This window comes from Durio zibethinus, chromosome 19, assembly GCF_047325235.1.
Source record: "Durio zibethinus cultivar Kanyao isolate XHJ-2024 chromosome 19, ASM4732523v1, whole genome shotgun sequence".
Lineage (NCBI taxonomy): Eukaryota > Viridiplantae > Streptophyta > Magnoliopsida > Malvales > Malvaceae > Durio > Durio zibethinus.
The window spans coordinates 811,693-831,338 of record NC_143180.1 but is presented as its reverse complement, the minus strand read 5'-3'; the positions used below and the strand labels follow the sequence as shown (position 1 = coordinate 831,338).

General features: G+C 36.3%; 3 protein-coding genes and 2 pseudogenes across 11 annotated transcripts; 3 read left to right on the top strand and 2 right to left on the bottom strand.

Moving 5' to 3' along the window:
* Window positions 1-3,541: 3,541 nt before the first annotated feature.
* On the top strand, window positions 3,542-7,162 carry LOC111310080 (uncharacterized). 2 transcript variants are annotated; one of them, XM_022909204.2, is made up of 2 exons: window positions 3,542-6,639; window positions 6,803-7,162. In XM_022909204.2, the coding sequence occupies exon 1, from the start codon at window positions 3,689-3,691 to the stop codon at window positions 6,623-6,625; it is 2,937 nt and encodes a 978-aa protein (XP_022764939.2). In that variant the 5' UTR covers window positions 3,542-3,688; the 3' UTR covers window positions 6,626-6,639; window positions 6,803-7,162. The 2 variants fall into 2 exon arrangements, with proteins under 2 accessions (XP_022764939.2, XP_022764940.2); XM_022909205.2 differs by having other exon boundaries at window positions 6,777-7,162.
* Window positions 7,163-7,317: 155 nt separating this feature from the next.
* Window positions 7,318-8,873, bottom strand: LOC111310081 (uncharacterized). Its single transcript, XM_022909206.2, has 5 exons — window positions 8,747-8,873; window positions 8,353-8,441; window positions 8,157-8,278; window positions 7,943-8,064; window positions 7,318-7,803 (listed from the first exon to the last, which is right to left on the bottom strand). Exons 2-5 carry the CDS (start codon window positions 8,435-8,437, stop codon window positions 7,479-7,481), a joined length of 654 nt encoding a protein of 217 aa, XP_022764941.1. The 5' UTR covers window positions 8,438-8,441; window positions 8,747-8,873; the 3' UTR covers window positions 7,318-7,478.
* A 969-nt stretch (window positions 8,874-9,842) lies between these two features.
* Window positions 9,843-12,544, top strand: LOC111309713 (protein trichome birefringence-like 38). Its single transcript, XM_022908715.2, has 5 exons — window positions 9,843-10,254; window positions 11,102-11,267; window positions 11,398-11,573; window positions 11,689-11,847; window positions 11,950-12,544. The coding sequence occupies exons 1-5, from the start codon at window positions 9,950-9,952 to the stop codon at window positions 12,239-12,241; spliced, it is 1,098 nt and encodes a 365-aa protein (XP_022764450.2). The 5' UTR covers window positions 9,843-9,949; the 3' UTR covers window positions 12,242-12,544.
* An 889-nt stretch (window positions 12,545-13,433) lies between these two features.
* Window positions 13,434-14,244, top strand: LOC111309712 (dirigent protein 22 pseudogene; annotated as a pseudogene).
* Window positions 14,245-15,730: 1,486 nt separating this feature from the next.
* LOC111310079 (scarecrow-like protein 3 pseudogene) lies at window positions 15,731-18,871 on the bottom strand (annotated as a pseudogene). 7 transcript variants are annotated; one of them, XR_016330228.1, is made up of 3 exons: window positions 18,364-18,869; window positions 17,669-18,265; window positions 15,731-17,581 (listed from the first exon to the last, which is right to left on the bottom strand). The product of XR_016330228.1 is annotated as a scarecrow-like protein 3 pseudogene, transcript variant X4 (transcript). The 7 variants fall into 7 exon arrangements; XR_016330230.1 differs by lacking the exon at window positions 17,669-18,265 and having other exon boundaries at window positions 15,731-17,531; window positions 18,364-18,871; XR_016330229.1 differs by lacking the exon at window positions 17,669-18,265.
* Window positions 18,872-19,646: the final 775 nt, after the last annotated feature.

Below are 19,646 nucleotides of genomic sequence, written 5' to 3'. Positions count from 1 at the left end.
TGAGATGACAGACCTTGGTCTGATGTCTTATTTTTTGGGTATAAAGGTGAAGCAAAATCAAGATGGAGTCTTCATATGCCAAAAGAAACATGCAGGGGAAATACTTAAGAAATTTCATATGAAGGACTGCAAATGCACAAACACCCCAATGAATCAAAAAGAAAAATTTAGCAAGGATGATAGATCAGACAAAATTGATGAAAGTCAGTACAAAAGTTTGATTGGTTGTTTGATGTATCTTACTGCCACCAGACCAGACATTATATTTACAGTCAACCTGCTCTAACGATTCATGCATTATGCTAGTGAGGTGCACTTTCAAGCTGCTAAAAAGATTGTCAGATATATTAAGGGCACAAGAAATTATTGTATCAAGTATTTCTACTGTCAGGATTTTAAACTCCATGGTTACTCTAATAGTGATTGGGCTGGTTCAGTTGATGATATGAGAAGCACAATAGGCTTTTGTTTTGGCTTTGGATCAGGAATGTTCTCATGGTGTTCAAAGAAGCAAGAAGTGATAGCTCAGAGCACAGCTGAGGCTGAGTATGTTGCAACCACTGCAACTGTGAATCAAGTACTTTGGCTCGAGAAGATACTTGCAAACTTACACATAGAAGAGAATGAGCCAACACAGATTCATATAGACAACCAAGCTGTAATTTCATTATTAAATAATCCTATTTTTCATGGCAGGGCTAAACATTTAAGATCAAATTATATTTCTTAAGAGAAATGCAAAAAAAAGGTGAAGTCAGTTTGCTTTATTGCAGAACTGAGGATCAAATTGCAAATGTGTTAACCAAAGCCCTATCCAAAGCTAGATTTGGAGCTTTAATAAGTAAACTAGGTCTTTACAGCTACTAAGGCAAGGAAGAATGTTGCAAGAATGCCTCATTAGCTACATTATGCAAACATAGGCTGTTAATGTGTGATGAATAATTAGATGTGTGTTAGTGGTTTATAGAAGTTAGATGTGTGTTAGTGGTTTATGAAAGTTAGGTGTGTGTTAGTAGTTTTTGTTTATGGCTTGTAAATAGGATGATCATACCTTGTGGCTAGCAGTCATTTTAGTTTTAGGTTAAAATTCTTTTATATTTAAAGATGTTGCGTCAAATGAAGAAGTGAGATAACATTTTCAGTTTCATATTCTCATTGTTCATTCTCACAAGTGTTTTGTCTTAAAAAAAACCAACATTATTATTATTATTATTATTATTATTATTATTATTATTATTATTATTTGGTCCTAATAAGATGACCAAAAAGGCTAGCTTCCTCATGGGAGAAAGATTAAGGTGGTAGAAGGCGCCCATCTTCATTTCTTTTACGATAAAAGTGGAATTGAGATCATTACAAGAATATATAAAAAATCCTTCAAGAATTTTTCGAGAGTATAAACTGAAATTGATAGAAACATTCATTACTATTATTTTTGTCATATAATTACAAATTTTACTCGAGTCTAATTCTATTTTGGATATATTTTTAAAAGGTACCGAAAGATATCAAATTAATACATTCAAAATTTTATTCTTACAATATTTTTCGTACAAATCAAATCTTGGTTAACAAATATATATAACTTCTCCCCCTCTAGCGGGTCTAACTCTTGTGGGTAACATTCACTAACATGCACAAGAAAAAAAAAATTTCTAAACACTACTAGAAGAAAAAGAAAATTAAAAAAAAAAAAGAATGGGTAAGGGTAAAGCTAGCCAAGTTTTTTCTTAATTATCAAATGTCAATCCCAGTTGCGTATCCCGTAAGGGTGAATTTCTTTTATAAACATGTGATAGACCTGACAGGAAAGGCCGACTGCTTTAATTAATGATGATACATATATATTTCCCAATAAGTTAACCATAAATAATCATGCAAGCTCTGAATTGCAGAGTTCATTTCTAAAATGATTTTGATTTTCCTCTTCATTAAGAAGAGTCTAAAAAAGGCTCACCAAATAATAAGCAAAATGTTGATAGGAAAAATGAAGTATTTTGCATAATACTTATTCTAACATGATATATAGTTAGGTTTGACTGAATTTTCACAGTTTTTCTAAAACTTAATTCTAAAAGTTTCAGCTAAATCTTCATTGGGTTGAATACACCTAAATTCAGTACTTAATTTGTACATGTTGAATGATATTACACATATACAGTCATTATATGTAGAAACAGTGGATATATATAGTCAAATATTAATTTATAAAACTGCCATTTTCAAATAGAATATTTCTACAAAATCAAACATGGTGTTATCTTTTTTCAAAAGGCTTTAGTGTATGACGAGATAACTGGAACTTCTTTTTGGTGACTAAATTTCATACAAGTGTGAGAAATGATTAAATCAAAATTTAATGAGTTTGATTAGGCCAATTCAAATGGGCATGGGGCGGTGGGGAAATTAACATGGATTGTTAGGTGGGCCCCTTTTTCTCAATATTCTTCAGGGCATTTGTATTGCAGGGGAGCGTCTATGACTCTGCCTAAATGGACCTGACGCCCTTGGTTGGCCCCACAAGCAGCCCATTTTTGCCGACCATGCCTTCGTCTTTTCTAAAGTCCAACCGCCCAACCTCTAGCGGTGCACGCCGGAAGGTTCCTAGTCAGCAGTTGCTTCCTAATCTTTTTTTTTTTTTTTTTCTTTTAATCATCATTGCTTTTGCTTCCCAATCTAAAACCCTAATCACCCCTATAATAACAAATAGAAATGGCTTTTCATTTCCATATTCTTTGTCATTCAATCTCTCTCAATTTTATTTTAAAACTTTTAATATTCTTTCAAATATTTAAATACATCAAATTTTTATCGATTTAAATTTTAAATCTATTATCTTAATTTACATGTATAAATTATATACATGTAAATTAATGTGAATATCTCATCAACGACCAAAAGTATTATTAATATGTAGCAAAGCAAAAGGGCAAGGGAATTAGCATATATTCCTTCTTTTCCTTGCAACCAAAATAATGGGGAAAAATATTGGTTGGTGATGGATTGAAGCTATTAATTGGCATTATATGTAGTATAATTTAAAAGACTGATAACGGCTAAATATATTTGAATTTAAAATTATTAACATATATATGAAAACTTTATATTCAGTTCAAATACAAATCAAATTGGCCTTGATTATAATGTCAAAATTGGAATTTAGCATTCTTGCATGTCAATCATGCACCAAGGAAGAACCATACCTATCAAAAAACTATTTTTTTGATGGGTTTTTTATGTCATTTCAGGAAAAAGAGAATTGAAAGAAAAAGAGCTAGTATGGTATACCTAAAGCTTAATTTAATAAAATGATAATAAATTGGTGCCATTGGCAGTTAAGGAAACAGCCTAAAGCAAAGGGACCCAAAACTCAAAACCTGTTAGTGCAAGTCAGCATCAAACACTTACCTCAGCCTTATTCAAATTTGGTCTGCCAAATCATAGTTGAAGTTGAACAAACGGCCACCCACTGGAAACTAAAATAACCTAAACCAGAAGGAATCTTAAATTGTTTGGCCTTCAAGAATTTCCCTTTCCTACTGAGGTGATTTTCATCCTATCAAAAACAAAACAAAGCTCAACAAAACTACTTTTCTTCCAGGGCTCAGTTCCCCGATATCCAGGGGAAGCAAAGAAAAACCCACCTTAATTCTCATCACTTATCCATGCTTCAGGTTTTCCTTTGAGGATGGTTCAAAGAAAGGTGCCCAACAAGCTTGGTATCCAAGCTGATCATATTAAATCAGAAAAGCGGTTGGGAAGCCTCAAACCATCATCTTGTCAGCACCAGGATGGCAAGAACAAAGGAACAGACTTGAAGAAAAAAATGAAAAAGTCAAGATCAATTAAGCTCTCAGATATTGAGGGCTTAAGATCATCATCACCTTTGAGGAAAACCGTTGCACAACCTGGAAAACCACCTCCTCTCCATGTTCCACCTGCTGCAGCAACCCTACCCAAGAAGTCTATGATCAAAGCCATCGGTGCATCACCAAACTACATGAAGTCCACCAGCAGTTCAAAAGCAAAAAAGGAGAGCCCTCAGGTTAGTTCCCGGAATACTCAAACTAGTTCAGATAGCAAGAATCTAGGTAGAAGAAGTTCAACTGGTTCAACAATTAGCTCTGGTTCTTGTAATAAACCTTCTAGAACTCTAACAAGGACATCTAGTTTGAAGCTGGTGAGGACTTTAACAAAATCTCCTACTTTCAAGCCGGCTAGAGCTTCGGTCAAAATATGTCCCAGGGTTGCTTTATGTACTGATATAAATGTACAGAGAGCTACCTGTTCTTCGACTCTAAAGGATTCAAAGTTTCCCGCTTATCTTATGCTTAATCCTGGGGGAACTGAGTCTGAAGGAACTTCAATTATCAAGGTCTGCCCATATACTTACTGTTCCCTTAATGGTCATCAACACACTCCTTTGCCTCCATTGAAATGTTTCTTAAAAGCAAGGAGACGTTCACTGAAAAACCGGAGAAACATGAAGATGGAAGTTTTGAGCCCGCGTAGACAAAAGCCCTCTGGTGATGGAACCGAGGAATTCGATGAAGAGCTGGTGGTTTTTGGTAACGAGCCTGCAAGCAATGGAGTGAATTTGGGTAACTCTCCTATATCTCCTTTGGTGCAAGGAGGGCCCACGGATTTTTTCATTGAAATCTATGCAAAAAGCAAAGGAAATGACGTTGAAGCAACCAGAGGAAGCACACAAATGAACACCGAGGGAGTGGATGGTTCTGGATGTGGCAATGAAACAGCGCCAGAGCATGACAACGACAAGCCAGTTTCAGAGAGTTTATCTGAAGGTTCACCACACTCTAAGATTGATTTTGACGAACATCTTGAACATATCGGTGAAATTATTTCCAAAGTAGATATCACAGAGGCCCTTCTTGAAGAGCTGAAACATAGCGACGTGGATGAAGAGTTTAGAGGAATTTTGGTTAAAGAAGAATCACCAGCGTGGAACTTTAATGATGGTGATAAGCAGGAAGGCGTTTCAAGCGATGATGTGGATCACACTATTTTTGAGGTTATTGATATGGAGTGGGAGGAGTGGCCATTTTCTGCTTCAGAGCCTGGCGATGAAGCCCATTCCTCAATGGACTCTGATGATGAATGTGATTTGAACATTGGGGATTCGTCAGAAAGTCATAGGAGTAATTTGCGTGAAGAATTTGTGGTCGGTTCAGGTGAAGGTGACAGCAACATCAGTGAGGAAATTCTGGCAGATGGAGAAGAAGTCTTTGAAGAAGATGCTGCATGCATTGATTCATGTAGCCAAGTATCTGAAACCTTATGTTACGACCAAGCTTCCTCCGCTGAAGAGATGTTCGAGGTATTGGTAGCCATGGAAGAAGAAGAGAAAGAAGAAGAAGAAGAAGAAGATGCTGAAATAGATTTCATAGGCATCGATGCATCTCCCTCTTCAACAGAGGAGTTATATGAGGAGCCAACATCATTATTTAAAGAGAAAATGCTGGAGAATGGAGTTCCGGGAACAGTTAATGAGGTTTCTGAAGCAGATTCTCCGCTAGAAGTTCCTGAAAATAGCTGCACCATTGATTTGAAAGATGAAGCTTTTGAAGCAACAGAGCAATTTCAGCTTCACTTATTTGATAAGTTGGAGCTGGATGAAATAAATGAAGATTACAATGTAATCCAGAAGCCAGAGGATTCTGAAGCAGATCAGACAGTCACCATCGGTGATTTCTGTCCACAGAAGGAAGTTCCATGTGGTGAAGCTGGAGACAAAATGGAAGCTGGGAAAGTAGCTGATGCCGAATTGTTGATTGGAATCCAAATCTCTGATTCATCTCATGTTTTATCTGGGCTTGATGAAGATGGTATCGAGGTAGAAGACAACCGAAACAACAAACTTTGTGAAGTTAACAACACTATTGATGAAAGTTTTTCAATTCAAGATACTGTTAATGAAAGCCTTCTTTCCGAGAGTCAAGATCACCTGTCAGATGGCAAACATAAGAACACAGATGTTGTAGACAACCAGAGAACCCTAGAGGAAGATCACGATGAAGCTAAGTTAAAATTCCCTACTTCCATGGACTCGGAGGAGCAGAATAGTTCAAGGATGCATAAAACAAGTTTAGATGAGGGCATCAAAGAAGTTGGGAAAATGGAATTGGTGGATGGTGCTAGTACTGGGTTGGATGTCGCAGAAACATTTCCTGCAGCAAGTGATAAAACTAGCCACAAGCCAAGAAGCAAGTTCTCCTTCACTAGAAGCAATGCTAAGGAAGAACTGAGTGACAACCATAACAACAGAAAATGGACAATTGGACGCAACAGACATGAAGAGAACTATGCGGAACCAAAGAAATTCAACCCACGAGAACCAAACTTTCTGCCTGTTGTTCCAGAGCCAGATGCAGAAAAGGTTGATCTCAGGCATCAGATGATGGATGAAAGGAAAAATGCAGAGGAATGGATGCTTGATCATGCACTCCAACAAGCTGTCACCAAACTTGCTGCAGCTAGAAAGAGGAAGGTGGCATTACTTGTTGAAGCCTTTGAAACAGTCCTGCCGATAACTAAATGTGAAACCCATTTGAGGAATACTTCAACAAGCTTTGCCCATGGACAGCCCATTCAAGCTTGTAACTAGGGTTTTTTATTGAGGTAATTAACTCCTATTCCAAGTCCATTCCTTGCTATTATTTGGTTTTTACTTTGTATTCTGGTTTTAGCAATGCAATACTCAAGTTCCTATCTCAGCTGAAAGTTTGACAAAACATAATTCCACCACCATCTGACAGACAAACTCCACCTTATCATTCCCCAGGATATCAGAAGGAAATAGCTTTTGGCAAATTATAACTGCAATCAGTCTAAGGAGTAGCAAGCATCATCACCATAGCAAGAGAAGGCCAAAAATTTTAAACTACAGTTTCAATAGAGCAACGAACTAGTTTTCAACAGTTGGGAGGAACCGTAGATATAGCAACTTACAATGTAGCGGGTTGATCTCTGCAAGGTGGCAGTTTCTCCTAAATTATAAGGGTGAAGTGCGAGTAAGGAGTTTGTGAAGTGTTTTCAAATGTATCATATCTATCATTTGGAGGTCTATTTTGTTTAATATTATGTACTGATAATCATGACACTAAGTTTATATTTTAAATAATTACTACTATTATTATCACCAGCAATACATCAAATATCATCAAATGTTTTTCATGTATTGTTTCTAATCATGTTGAGCTACAATTGCCATACAAGAATTTAACTATTACTAGAATGTACTGTCATACAGGAGTAGGAACATGGATATTCAATCTTTAAGGAGTACTCAAACATTAATAAGCAACAAGGATATAAAAAATGCTATATACAAATTATCAAGCACCATATATGTTAACACGTGTCACATGCCCACATAAAATGCATAGATAACGGCATGTGGCATACACTGTCAACCTCACATGTATGTTCATGTACAAATAATAAAGTTTAAACGCTTCTCAACAAACATCAGGAGTTGAAACTTCTTGATGGAAGAAATGTACATTGATTTCAGGTGAGTCAAGAAGAAGTGATTGAAGCTCTGCAGTATAAGCTCCCAAACTACAAGAATTTGAGCTTTGTTCTTGTGAAGCACCTACACTAGCCTCAGCAGGCTCCCTCTGTTCCATAGCTTCCTTTGTCAAAATATCATCATGAAACAACTTAAGTGCATCTGTAGTAGAAAGCGAATTCATAGATTCATATAACTCCCGAAATTTATCTCTCTTTTCTTGTGTTTCAATCAACCTCTCCCTCAACTCATCCGGAAGACAAGCCAGTGTGCTTTTAAAGGCAAAGACACCAAAAACAGGAAAAGGAACAAAATTTAAAAATAAGATTTAGAGCAATGCCGTGCATCAAATGTAGAAGCAATATAGACATCAACAAAGAATAAGAAATTTTCTCCTCCTTTTCATTTTACCTGGTAACACCTCTAGCAAGACCCCAGTTGTACCCTATGGAAACTGATTGCTTAAAGCCAATATTAAAACCTTGTTGGGCAGAAGCCTCTTTCCCTGCTATCAGGCCATCACGATATCCAATCTGGAAATTCTCAATAATGACGGTGATATTAAATACTAAACAACCATCATATCTTCATATAAAATGAAAAGAAAATCTAAATTGTCAAGTACCGTGTGGAATTGATCATGCCTCCTCTGCCATTCCCGGTCTAAATCAGATGCTTTATCCAATTCATCATCAGAGTCACCCCATAAAGACCCATCTTCAGCCTGAATGTCAGCTTCATTGAACCCTGGGAAAAAAATCACTGCTAAAGAATGCAAGACTTACGGGTACCCCATGGAATTGCTACTATTAACTGATTACCATTGGCAGTTGAAGAATGGCCTAAGTGTAAATTAGATAGCTGCAAACTTTCTGAATAGAGCTCTTGAGCCAATTTATTATCCATTTCTCTACAACAGAAAAAGAAGAAACAATCACTTTGGCATTTCATCAAACATGTTCCAAGTTGCAAGCAGTAAATCGATTTGGTTAAAAAAATTTTACTTTTGTGCAAATAATAAAAGCTAAAAGTAAAATCCTGCGGCAGGATCTTCGCAGGATTTTTCTTTTGATAATCGAAAACTAAAATAAGAATTGGCTTACTTAATCTTCAAATTCCAACACATATTTCTAAAGAAAAAGAATTTTAAAAAAAACTAAAATAAGAACACAACAATTAAGATTAATAATCAAAATAATAATATCCGAAACTTACCTCGTAAATCTCCCCCTTGTCTCTCGGTTCCGTTAAAGCTCCGAAGTCCAAACTCGATTAAAGCTAGAGGGCAAAGAAAATTCTGATTTTCATTCCCGTTTCTATTTCTTTTCTTTTTGTTTTTTTTCTTCTGTTTGGGCTTTGTTCATTGTGCTTATTTGGACCTTTAATTATTCAATAAGCCCATTATAGTTCATAAATGGGTCTGACCAGCCGGGCCCAATTGGTACTTTTAAAGCCACGGAAGAGACGATGTGCTAAATAAATGTCTTGCATGAGAAAAAGACAATGCCACATTCTCTCATTTCCACTTCCTTTAAGTTATCATTATCACATACAGGTTGGAATCACATGATTGCAACATTGGAAAGCACTAGAAATTTATAGCTTTAACAAAGTTAGTTTTGAGAAAATGCAAAATACCAACAATTATATATGGAAATTAAGGCAGTTGGATGCATGCCATTGCCAAATACCAATCAATCAAAAAGAGCTTTCTTAGCACACTCGATATGTTCCTTTTTTCAATGTGGTAGTAATAATTAATGGTTCATTCTTTGTTACAACTCTTGTTCTCAGACAGACATGCCATTTGAAAATTGGTGAGTGAGTTGTTTGTCATGTGTTGCATGTGAAAATAGCTAGCCAAATGCCCTCATCTAATTAATTAGCTTCTCTCAATGCACATGATTATTGTTGTTTACCCCCCAATTTATAACCATTATTATAAGGATAATAATTATTGGATTATTATTAATTGCCTTTCAAATAAATGAATTATCTAAGAATATCATGAGGTTACCGTTGTTAAAATTTCTTTCATCTACAGCGGCTACCTCCCAACTTTTTTGACTTCTGATCAATCAATTCTTAATCACAATGCTATTTGCAATGTCATTTCCATACTTATCAATGGCCACCAGTCCCTTTCAATCATCGGCCTTCGTTTCTTATTTACAGTATCATTGCTTGCAATAATTAATGCTCACAAATATGAGAATAAACAACTATTGGTGACACCTTAAGTAAGGTCGGCCATTAATAGCCTGCTGCATATCAAACTAGTCAACTAGTAAATAGTTAAACAAATTAAAAGAGTTCTGTAGAATTAAGCTCCTCTTTCTAGTATATATAGGCACCAATCATTATGACCTTTTCATCTCCACTCTCCCGTCTTCAAATCATCCATTGCCATTCTCTCTAATGGGTTCTTTCAAGAGAAGAAGATGCTACTCTTTTCTCGCTGTCAGCTTTGTCATATTTTCATGTCTATGTTTAGCAAATGCCAATGGCATTCACAGAAAGAAAAGCAGCGTTGAGTACTCCAGAAAAGAACAGAGCAGTTGCAATGTGTACCAAGGGAATTGGGTGTCTGACAACTCTTACCCTCTCTACAATTCATCAACCTGTCCATTCATCCGCAAGGAATTTGATTGCCAGAAGTATGGCCGTCCCGATCACCTCTACCTTAAATATAGATGGCAGCCAAGCAACTGTCACTTGCCAAGGTACATTGCTATATATATCTCATCTCTCTCACTACTGTCTCCATGTTTCTGCTTATTAGCTTAAGCATTTTCAGGCTCTCTTCTGTTATTGTTCTCAGTACTGCTGCAAATGTTGTCATTTATAGTTGCAAGCTTTTGAAGAATATAGAGGCTCCATTAATTTCATTGTTACTTTAGGCTGATCTTTATTGTTGGTACCAGTTTTTACTAAAAACAAAACAAATGTCCAGTTTGCATTAAATTTGGAGGGAGAAATAGTACGGCTTACTCTGTTGCAGCATATGCAAGGTTAGAGTAAAAAACAAAGGAGAGTGTTGTAAAAATATTATATGTTGATGTTGCCATGGGATGTGCCAATTAATGATGCTAAGAAACACAAACTCCTATAAAAAACAACATTTTCTAACGTAAAATTGAGGAAATGTAATATATATTTTATCTTGAAAACTGTCTATTATTTTGCTTGAAATGATGTGCAGTGATGCATTAATGCTCGATAATTAGGAAGAGATAGCTTGTGGGATTTGAAATGCATCAACCTCAGATGATATGCTCCCATAACAGACAATCTAAATTAAAGAATCTGAGAAAAAGGCGAAGGCATGATTTAAAAATAAAGCTAAAAATATAGCATCTATCTTTGAAATACTGCATTTACTTTTTAGTTAAGAGGTGGAGAAAGACAGAACATGGAGAAATATGAGGTTTGGTCAATGCCCCACATGTCTACTGAGTGCTGTAGGCGTTACATCTTCTTTTTGATAATGTTTCCTTCTAATTTTCTTTCCATATTTTGCTGTAAGCAATTAAGTCTATAACATCGAAATTACAAACAAATCAACGATAGGTTTAATGGACAACATTTTTTGAAGAGATTCAAGGGCAAGAAGATCGCGTTTATTGGCGACTCTGTAAGTCTTAATCACTGGCAATCACTAATCTGCATGCTTCATGCCGCCACGCCTAATTCCTCTATAGTCAGACAAGAGTTGAATAACAATGTCACATTCCAGGTAAAAACACCAGGATGAATAATTAAGGTTATCTATGTAAGAATTTTCAACCAGAAACGTTTCACGTGATTCATTTGTTTACACTTAACTTATAGGTAACTAACCGCGCTAGTTGGACTGAAACTTTCAGGACTACAATGTATCCGTGATGCTATTTCATTCCCTATACTTAGTAGACATTGACGAGGAAAAAATTGGCAGAGTTCTGAAGCTGAATTCTATTAGAAATGGCGATCTATGGAATAACATTGATGTTTTAGTTTTCAATACTTGGCTATGGTGGTACCGCAGAGGACCGAAGCAACAGTATGAACTCTACAACTCAAGCATAAAATTTATTTTTACAAGAGTTAATAAAATAAGCATAAAGTGATCAATTACTTTAACAAGAGTTATAATGATATGTCTTGTTACATTGCAGATGGGATTATGTGCAAGTTGATGGAAAGATTCTTAAGGACATTGATCGCATGACTGCTTTTCGCACAGCTTTGACAACATGGGCCCAATGGGTTGATTCAGATGTGGATACTAACATAACTAAAGTAATTTTTCAAGGAATTTCTCCTTCCCACTACAAGTGAGTTGCTTTTCCTTTTTCCATTTCTGTTTTCAAGACGGAACACTGTATCAGCCTATAAAACTAGGATAGTTTCTTGACTCTATTTTCATATGAATACAGTGGCACGGATTGGAATCAGCCAGGAGTGAGAAATTGCTTAAGGGAAATGATTCCATTTAATGGATCAGTTTATCCAATTGGTTTGCCTGAGGCAGCATATGTGGTTAAGGAGGTCATAAGTAGCATCAAGAAACCTGTTCATTTGCTAGATATTACAGCACTCTCCCAATTAAGAAAAGATGCACATCCGAGCTCTTACAATGGCTTCAAGGGCATGGATTGCACCCACTGGTGCGTCGCAGGCCTTCCTGATACATGGAATGAACTTTTGTATGCAGCTCTCATCAGTTAGCAGAGAAAACAAAGATGAAAGTACAAATTTGGTTCAGGTAGCAAGCAATCGTCAAAAGCCAACCGACATAGATTTAGTCTCCTTACATGTGACAGATTTAATGGCATTTGGTATTGTTGTTGTGCTAATTTATTCTAGGTGAACGTATAAAACTAAATCCAATCATTTTTTTATCTAAATTATTTATTTTTCTATTTACTACAAAAAGATCATAAGACTATACATTGAAATATGTAATAAATCTGTAATTTCCTTCTAAAATTCCTAATGAAGATTTAGGGAGAACCATTAGTAGCTTCTTGGCAGATCAATGTAAAAATGTGAATAGAAATTAGTGAAAGATAAAATGTACAGGCAGATTAATATGGCTGACTGTTAAGCTAAGGTAAATAGGTGATATGAAAGAATAGATGTTCACAGAAAATGCTTTAGAGCTTTGATTTTGCTTGAAGCAAAGATTACTTCAACATCAGTCACATAATATCAAACTTAAAATAAGATTTATGAAGTAGTGTGCGACATCCGATCAGATATGTCGGCAACCAAAGGTAATATAGTCAAAAACTATGCTAGCAATGGGCAGTCACATAATTTATAATAAGATCATGCACAAGCTATAGCTCATGACAAAGAAACCTCTGCTATCTGGAGGTTTCTGTTTTCATTTATTGCATCTTTCGTATGTAAATCATTAAAAAAAAATGTTAAAATTTGGCTTTACATTAATTCTTTCGAAATCTTCCCAGATTGTTGCATTGACTTTTATAAGTGCACAACATCATCCAACAAGCATTCTTAGACTCTTTTTTTTTTTTTTTTTCTTTTCTCTTGTTTCTTCTTCTCCTGGAGCAAGTTCTATTGCACACCAACAAACAAAAGTATTTCAACAGTTAAAGACATTTCCTCCAAGATCAGCAAAAACTTAGGATTCTTTGAAAAAAGCAGAGCATAAGTCTATATGATGAAGAATAAAGTATCATTGTTTTGAAAATGAAGAGGACATCATGGTACCTTGTACTTTGGCATTTTTTAACTGGAGATAGGTTATAGTGGAAGCATAATCATTCTTCCTTCAAAATCAAAGAACCTTTCATAGTGTCAAAAAACAGCAAGAAGGCCACTTGCATTTATAAAAGTCATTGAAAAAACGAAATGAAAAATGGAAGAAAAGGGCAAACAGTTTCTACAAAACTCACCAACGCTGCTACCTCTTATAAAAAGGCCAAATCTCATTTTGACTGACAAAGAACATCAAACTTTGCCATTGTGCAATCTTTAAAACAACCTCATTCAAAATCAATCCAAAATGGCCACTAATTTTTCCATTTGCCTTCTCATCACCTTCAATTTCGTTATCTTCCCAACCTTCTACAATACTGTTAATGGCATCTTCTGTGAGGAACTAACTGAGGGCATAGCAATAAAGCGTGTAGAAAAAACATCCCACCTCCACTTCTATTTCCATGATGTCACTAGTGGGAAAAAACCTAGTGCTGTGAAAATTGCTGGACCAGCAAACAGCAGCGCCTACGGATTTGGAGCCACTATGATGATGGATGATGCATTGACAGAAGGGCCTGATATCAGCTCAAAGCTGGTTGGAAGAGCTCAAGGGCTATATGCCATTGCCGCACAAGAAGAGGTATCATTGCTAATGGTTATGAATTTTGCATTCATTGAAGGAACTTACAATGGCAGCAGCATCAGCATTCTTGGGAGGAATCCAGTTTTCAATGACGTGAGGGAAATGCCGATTGTTGGAGGTAGTGGGGTGTTTAGGCTTGCCCGGGGCTATGCACTGGCACATACAATTTGGTTTGATTACAACACTGGAGATGCCACGGTTGAGTACCATGTCTATGTGTCACATTATTGAGCTATTTTGTTAGGTTATATTAATTTGTTGCTTCTTAATTATGTTTTTTCATTGATCAATTATACAGTAAAAAATAGGAGAGCCCCGAACAGTTCACTTCATTCCACACGATCAAATGATTGATTAATTAAGATCAAGTGTATCATTATTTACTTTTTTTTTTTAATCGCATTTTCTTCTTGTTAATGTATGCTTTCCTCTTGTGTTTTATTTTCTCAAGCCATCATGTAATGATTAAATCTTTAAAGCTAGTGTTGTATTTATTACCGAAGTATATAAGTTTTTTTAAAAGGGTTTTAGTGTCTTTGACAAAATACAAATTAAGGTTAGAAATTCTCTTGGTACTATATATAAAAGGGTTTTTCAGCATAAAAAGAAATATCCTTTCTTAATTAGCAAAGGCAGAAAAAAATTCTAGTATTGATTTCCAGCTAAATGAAGTAGGACATCAATCTAAGCAGAAATAGAAATGCTCTCAAAATGCCTGCCTTAACCTTAAGCATGAAAAAACAGTTAAAGATTCAGTCATGGTATATACAAATCAAAGAAATTTCATTAGGGCCCATTCACCACGATATAACATCTAGCAAAAGCAAGTTTGTGCAGCCAACTTGGAAATGTGGGACAAAAGAAAAGTAAAGCAAGCTGTGATTACAGATTAGTGATTACCTATCCAGTGGCAGTAAAGTTGTGAGGCCTTTGTTTGTGATGGAAGGAAGCAAGCATGCTTTGAAAAAACCTGGTATATATACATGATGACCATGTGGTTCTGACTAGAATATCTAAAACCAATGAATTCTCTTTGCAGAAAAAGAGAAATTAAGTAGAAAAGCAAATACTTCAAGAAAAGTTAATTTAAAGACTAAAATGAAGACTTTGAATCCAAAGCCCCTGCAACTTAAAGTTGTTGAATTGCCTAAGTTATTTTTAGTATCACGAATTAGCTATCAGTTAACTGAGATTATATCTGAAATAATGCAGGAGAGCCCCAATTTGATTAAAATAGTAAACAGTTCTTTTCATTCGTTGGCCAAACAAAAAAAGGAGCAGTTCACTTCATTCCACTCAATCAAATGATTTATTAATTAGGATCAAGTGTATCATTTATTATTGATTTTTTATGCATTTTGTTCTTATTAATTACGCTTCCTTTTGTGTTTTAATTATTTTCTCAAGCCATCATGTACTGAATAAATCATTCAGGCTGGCTAGAAGTGATGTAGATGGAAGGCCTCGCACAAGTAACCATTTCTTGACAAAAACAATATGCCACAGAAACAAGCAGCTCTCGTGTTGACAAAAAAAAGGAGAATCTGATTTTCACTTCTATATTTCGTAAGGATGCATAAAAAATTTATACCAGAGACGTTTCAACCTTCCAATGCTGGAGTTGCGGTATTATCTAATTTGTCAATTGACTTGTTAAGTTCTTAGGTCATGTTGCAACTTTAAACCTCCAAGAATATTTTCTGCCACACAACTACTGAGTGAAGCAAAGTGGCATTTCCAGAGAACAAATTAAGGCATTCAAGATGTGAAATACATAAAAAACAAAGTGGAAAGGCTTGAACAGATCAGAAAATGATTTGGCAAAGCTTAGTCAGAAGAATAAATTCCATCAATAATAAACTTGAAATGTTATTAGATCATGAAATGACTCAAAAGTCTCCCAGCAAATTTCTGCAAATAAAGAGTTCCCAAATAATCGTGGACTATACATATAGCGGCAGCCAAAAGGAAAATGAACCGATATGTTCAAAATTTTTAAGTAAATACAGAATAAATAGTCTTTCATATACATTAAAACTACAAGGGCAAATAAACTAGCAAACGAGGAAAGAGAAACTTGAGAGTCAAGGAGAATTGAGCTCAAATTTTTCATCGGAACACGTTGAGATTGCAGGAAAGAAAAACTTGATATTCTTTACAGAGAGAACAAGAGAAAGGAGGAAACAAGCACACACAAAATGGGTAACAATCTTAATCATATCGTCTACCCCCAGGCTGACATTGAATATAGAGGTCTTTCTTGCCAGCACATAACCAAACACCCATTCTCTTCTTTGATGTTATAACCATCGTAGTTATTGGTCTGCAACAACCTTCCTGCCTGCAACATGCCATGGTAGCTTAAAGGCACCTTTACAAAACCGGCCAACTCAAGTCGCAGAATCCATTTGTCAAGCTTCTCATGTCTCTCCTTTCTCTCAAGACCCTCACATGCTATAATATTCTTAATTTCCTCTCCAAAAAGCATCTTCTCAACCTTTTGTCGCTCTAGTTGTGCTCTTGATACCGTAGACTCTAAGCAATCAAAGAGCGCAGCATAGAAATTCAATGCTTCCATTACCCTCTCCATTAAAGTAGGGCCATTATGGTTGGACTCCTGCTCGGTTACAACCATCAGTTTTGGTGACAGTGCCCGAAGAGCTGTTAAAAAGCTCCCCATTTTCGGTGCTGGAGCTAGGGACAGCGGGGATGATGGTGATGGTGTTGCCAAGTCAGAACTTGGGCTGTATATATGGACTGGCTCTTTCTCAAGCCACTCTCCTAAAGTACGTTGGTTCATCTGCAAGATTCTGTGTGATTGATTACTATTAAGGTTCTTAGACAAGGATGGGGAGTTATTGTTCCTTCTACGCATTTCATCATCAGTGGCCAGGAGAGAATGAAGCTGAAGAACAGAACTGACTGCAAGAGCTTCCCCAGTCTTGACTCGCAAACTTTCCAGATCAAGATTCTCTAACTTGCAAACTATTGGGTTAAACTGAAATGGAATGTCCAATTTTTCAGCTTCTTCTGTCAACCAAAGGGCCATTTGCTCTAACACCTCTTTCTGTTCATGAATGCCTGTAATTCTCAGATGGGGTGGCCCTTCTGGCCTAACACTAAATGTCTGAAAAAGATTGATCCACTGTGCAGGCTCACATGAATTGAGATCTATAATATGAACCATCTTCTCCCCCTCCATAGCTTCTATAATGGCCTGGTTTGTGATAACGTATGCAATCTTTAAGAAGGGGCATAGCTCAAAGAACAACTTTTGAACAAGAATTTCCTCTGATACTGAAGATATTTTTGTGGAATTGAGGGCTTTGTGAAGACCTGACCATGCTTTAAGCATCCTGTCAGCAAGTGCCTCAGTGAAGTAAGCAGCAATTCTTTGCATGGTATCTCCATCAGGAGAGGCAAGGTGGGATATTTGCTCTAGGCCGAAATTGGCATTCTCAAGACTACCAGCAGCGACATGGTTTGCACATGCAACAAGAAGATGTATCAGACATAAACCCCTCTCCTCAGATTTGAGCTCCCGGAGCCATGGGAACGGCGATCCTAAACCAGGAGATAGTGACATCCAGGGGAAGAATTGAAGTGGCGATGAAGTCACAGACGTTCGTCCCTCTTGAATCATTCCTGCCATTAACAGTCAAGAGTAATCTCAGCCCCCCTGAAAAATAAAATTCCTGCATATTGTTCAGTGAACAGCTAATGCCTAAATAATTTAATGCAAAATCAATCAAATGCTTTAAATGAATAGTCCAAAAACTTACTAAAACTGAGAGAAATTCTAAAAGTTCGTTCTTTCTGTTCTTTATCTGGTCTCCTTGTTAAAAAGAAAAAAGGTCAATTGAACTTCTCATTACTCTCAATCACAAAACTAAGCTGCCATCTTGATTTTTTTTGTCTTGACTACAAAATACATGGTAACCGACCAGAAGGAACTCCTTAATCAGAATAGTGTAATCAAGAACTAGATATTTCTCCCTGCAACACTTTAGCAGTGCTAGACTAATTGTGGCTAAAAAGCATTAGTTGAATCTTGAAAGAAATTTTAAGGAAACAGAGGAAAACAAAAACAAGGCTCTGTTTTTTAATGTTTCCTGTTTTGCCTGTACAAATATCAGCTGAGTGGAGCACACTCACCCCCCCTACCCCCTGCTTTCCTGTCCTAAGAAGTCCTTATTTGAAACTTAAAAACTGAATGTTTTCGCAGAAAAAGAAAGAGAAAGGAGGAAACTTCATCTTCATCTTTATACACAAATCATGAAGTAAGGTCAAATGCTGCGCTTGTTAAAAAGAGACTGTTAAAAGTTCTCCATCCGTTTCCTACGTTTTCTCAGCAATCAAATAGAGACTGAAGCAAACCTCTAACAGAGAAACAAAGGAAAACCCATAGTTTGATTAAAAGAAGGAATCTCTACCAAATTAAGCAGGGAAAGTCATGAAACAGAGACAGGGAAATTACCAGTAGAAGAAAAGCGAATTGTCCTGAGAAAAACCGATCAAACCGAGTAATAAATTAAAATACCCTACTGGGTTTTGAAATTCATTAAAATCGTGGAAGACCCCTTAAGAAAAGTGGAAAACTTGGTAACTCAAATCTCTTTATCCATGAAAGCGGTTTCATCACTAAAAGCAGGGTTCGGTTGGTTGTCTTTGGTTCTGTTGGAAAGCGAGTCAATTGGAATTAAAGTTCTTGTCTTGAAGGACTTTTCCATGGCTGCTTTGGCAAGAACGGAAGAGGTTGTTTTTGTCCTCATCGTTTTGTTTATCTTTTGGTGGGTTCGGAAGAATATGGAATTTCTTGAAATACATACACAGCATAGAGATAGAGATAGAGCCCTCTCTGTTTCTACTGTCTGCCTCTCTCTCTTTCTCTCTCTAAAAATGTTATCATCTCTAACCAACCATATTTTGGTCTTTGTTTGTTTCCTTCTCTCACTAAATTTGATTTGTTTTGTCAGTACGTGAAGTGGATGGGAATAAGAGCTGGCCAAGATTGGTATTATGCTCAAACCCAACAAAAAGCCAAACATTCTCTACCAAAACAAAACAACACCCTTGCTTGTTGCTTAGTGGGTGATAGTGGAGATTTCAAGGGAAGCCTCTCCATGTGCCTCCAAATCGACTATTTGTTCTCTTTCCATCCACTTGGGGCTTACTTCTAGCATTAGGACAAAGGGACAAGCAAGTTAAAAAAAAAAAGCCAAAAGTAGATGATAGAAGATTTAACTTTAGGATGGTTTAGTCTTGGTTTGGAATTATCTTAGCCTCATTTCCTTGTTTTCTACAAAATGTTTTAGAATTGTTCTTTTAGAATGTAATAAGGATCCAAATTATGCCACATAATCATGGCTTAGTGATTTACCACATCATCCACTGATTTGCTGAATCTTGTTAGTGGGAAATGTGATGCCCACTTACCTCCATTTTAATTATTTTAATTTTGTTTTGATACCTTTTATCCATTGTTTATGGTCTTGGTCGTGGCGGTAGTGGTAGTGGCCAGCAATTTTATGTCCTTGCTCTTTTCAACTTATACATGCTCCAAATCCAGCATAAGAAAGTTGGTAAATCTTTTGAATTACGTAATATCAGCAGTTGAAAGATCTCGCATCACTTTAAAGAGATGATTTGGTACAGGAAAACAATCAATGGCAATCTGCTCAATTGCCAATAAATTAAAGCTTTTAACCCTTGATGGTGATACAATTACACAAAGGTTTGGTAGAGATATGACTTATTTTT

Excerpts from the sequence above, each read along its gene's own strand:
- LOC111310080 (XM_022909204.2), top strand. The coding sequence starts at position 3,689 with ATGGTTCAAAGAAAGGTGCCCAACAAGCTTGGTATCCAAGCTGATCAT.
- LOC111310081 (XM_022909206.2), bottom strand. The coding sequence starts at position 8,437 with ATGGATAATAAATTGGCTCAAGAGCTCTATTCAGAAAGTTTGCAGCTA. Across the intron at positions 8,279-8,352 it reads CCATTCTTCAACTGCCAATG|GGTTCAATGAAGCTGACATT; the intron begins GTAATCAGTTAA and ends TTTTTTTCCCAG. Across the intron at positions 8,065-8,156 it reads GGCATGATCAATTCCACACG|ATTGGATATCGTGATGGCCT; the intron begins GTACTTGACAAT and ends GAGAATTTCCAG.
- LOC111309713 (XM_022908715.2), top strand. The coding sequence starts at position 9,950 with ATGGGTTCTTTCAAGAGAAGAAGATGCTACTCTTTTCTCGCTGTCAGC. Across the intron at positions 11,268-11,397 it reads ATAACAATGTCACATTCCAG|GACTACAATGTATCCGTGAT; the intron begins GTAAAAACACCA and ends TGAAACTTTCAG. Across the intron at positions 11,848-11,949 it reads ATTTCTCCTTCCCACTACAA|TGGCACGGATTGGAATCAGC; the intron begins GTGAGTTGCTTT and ends ATATGAATACAG.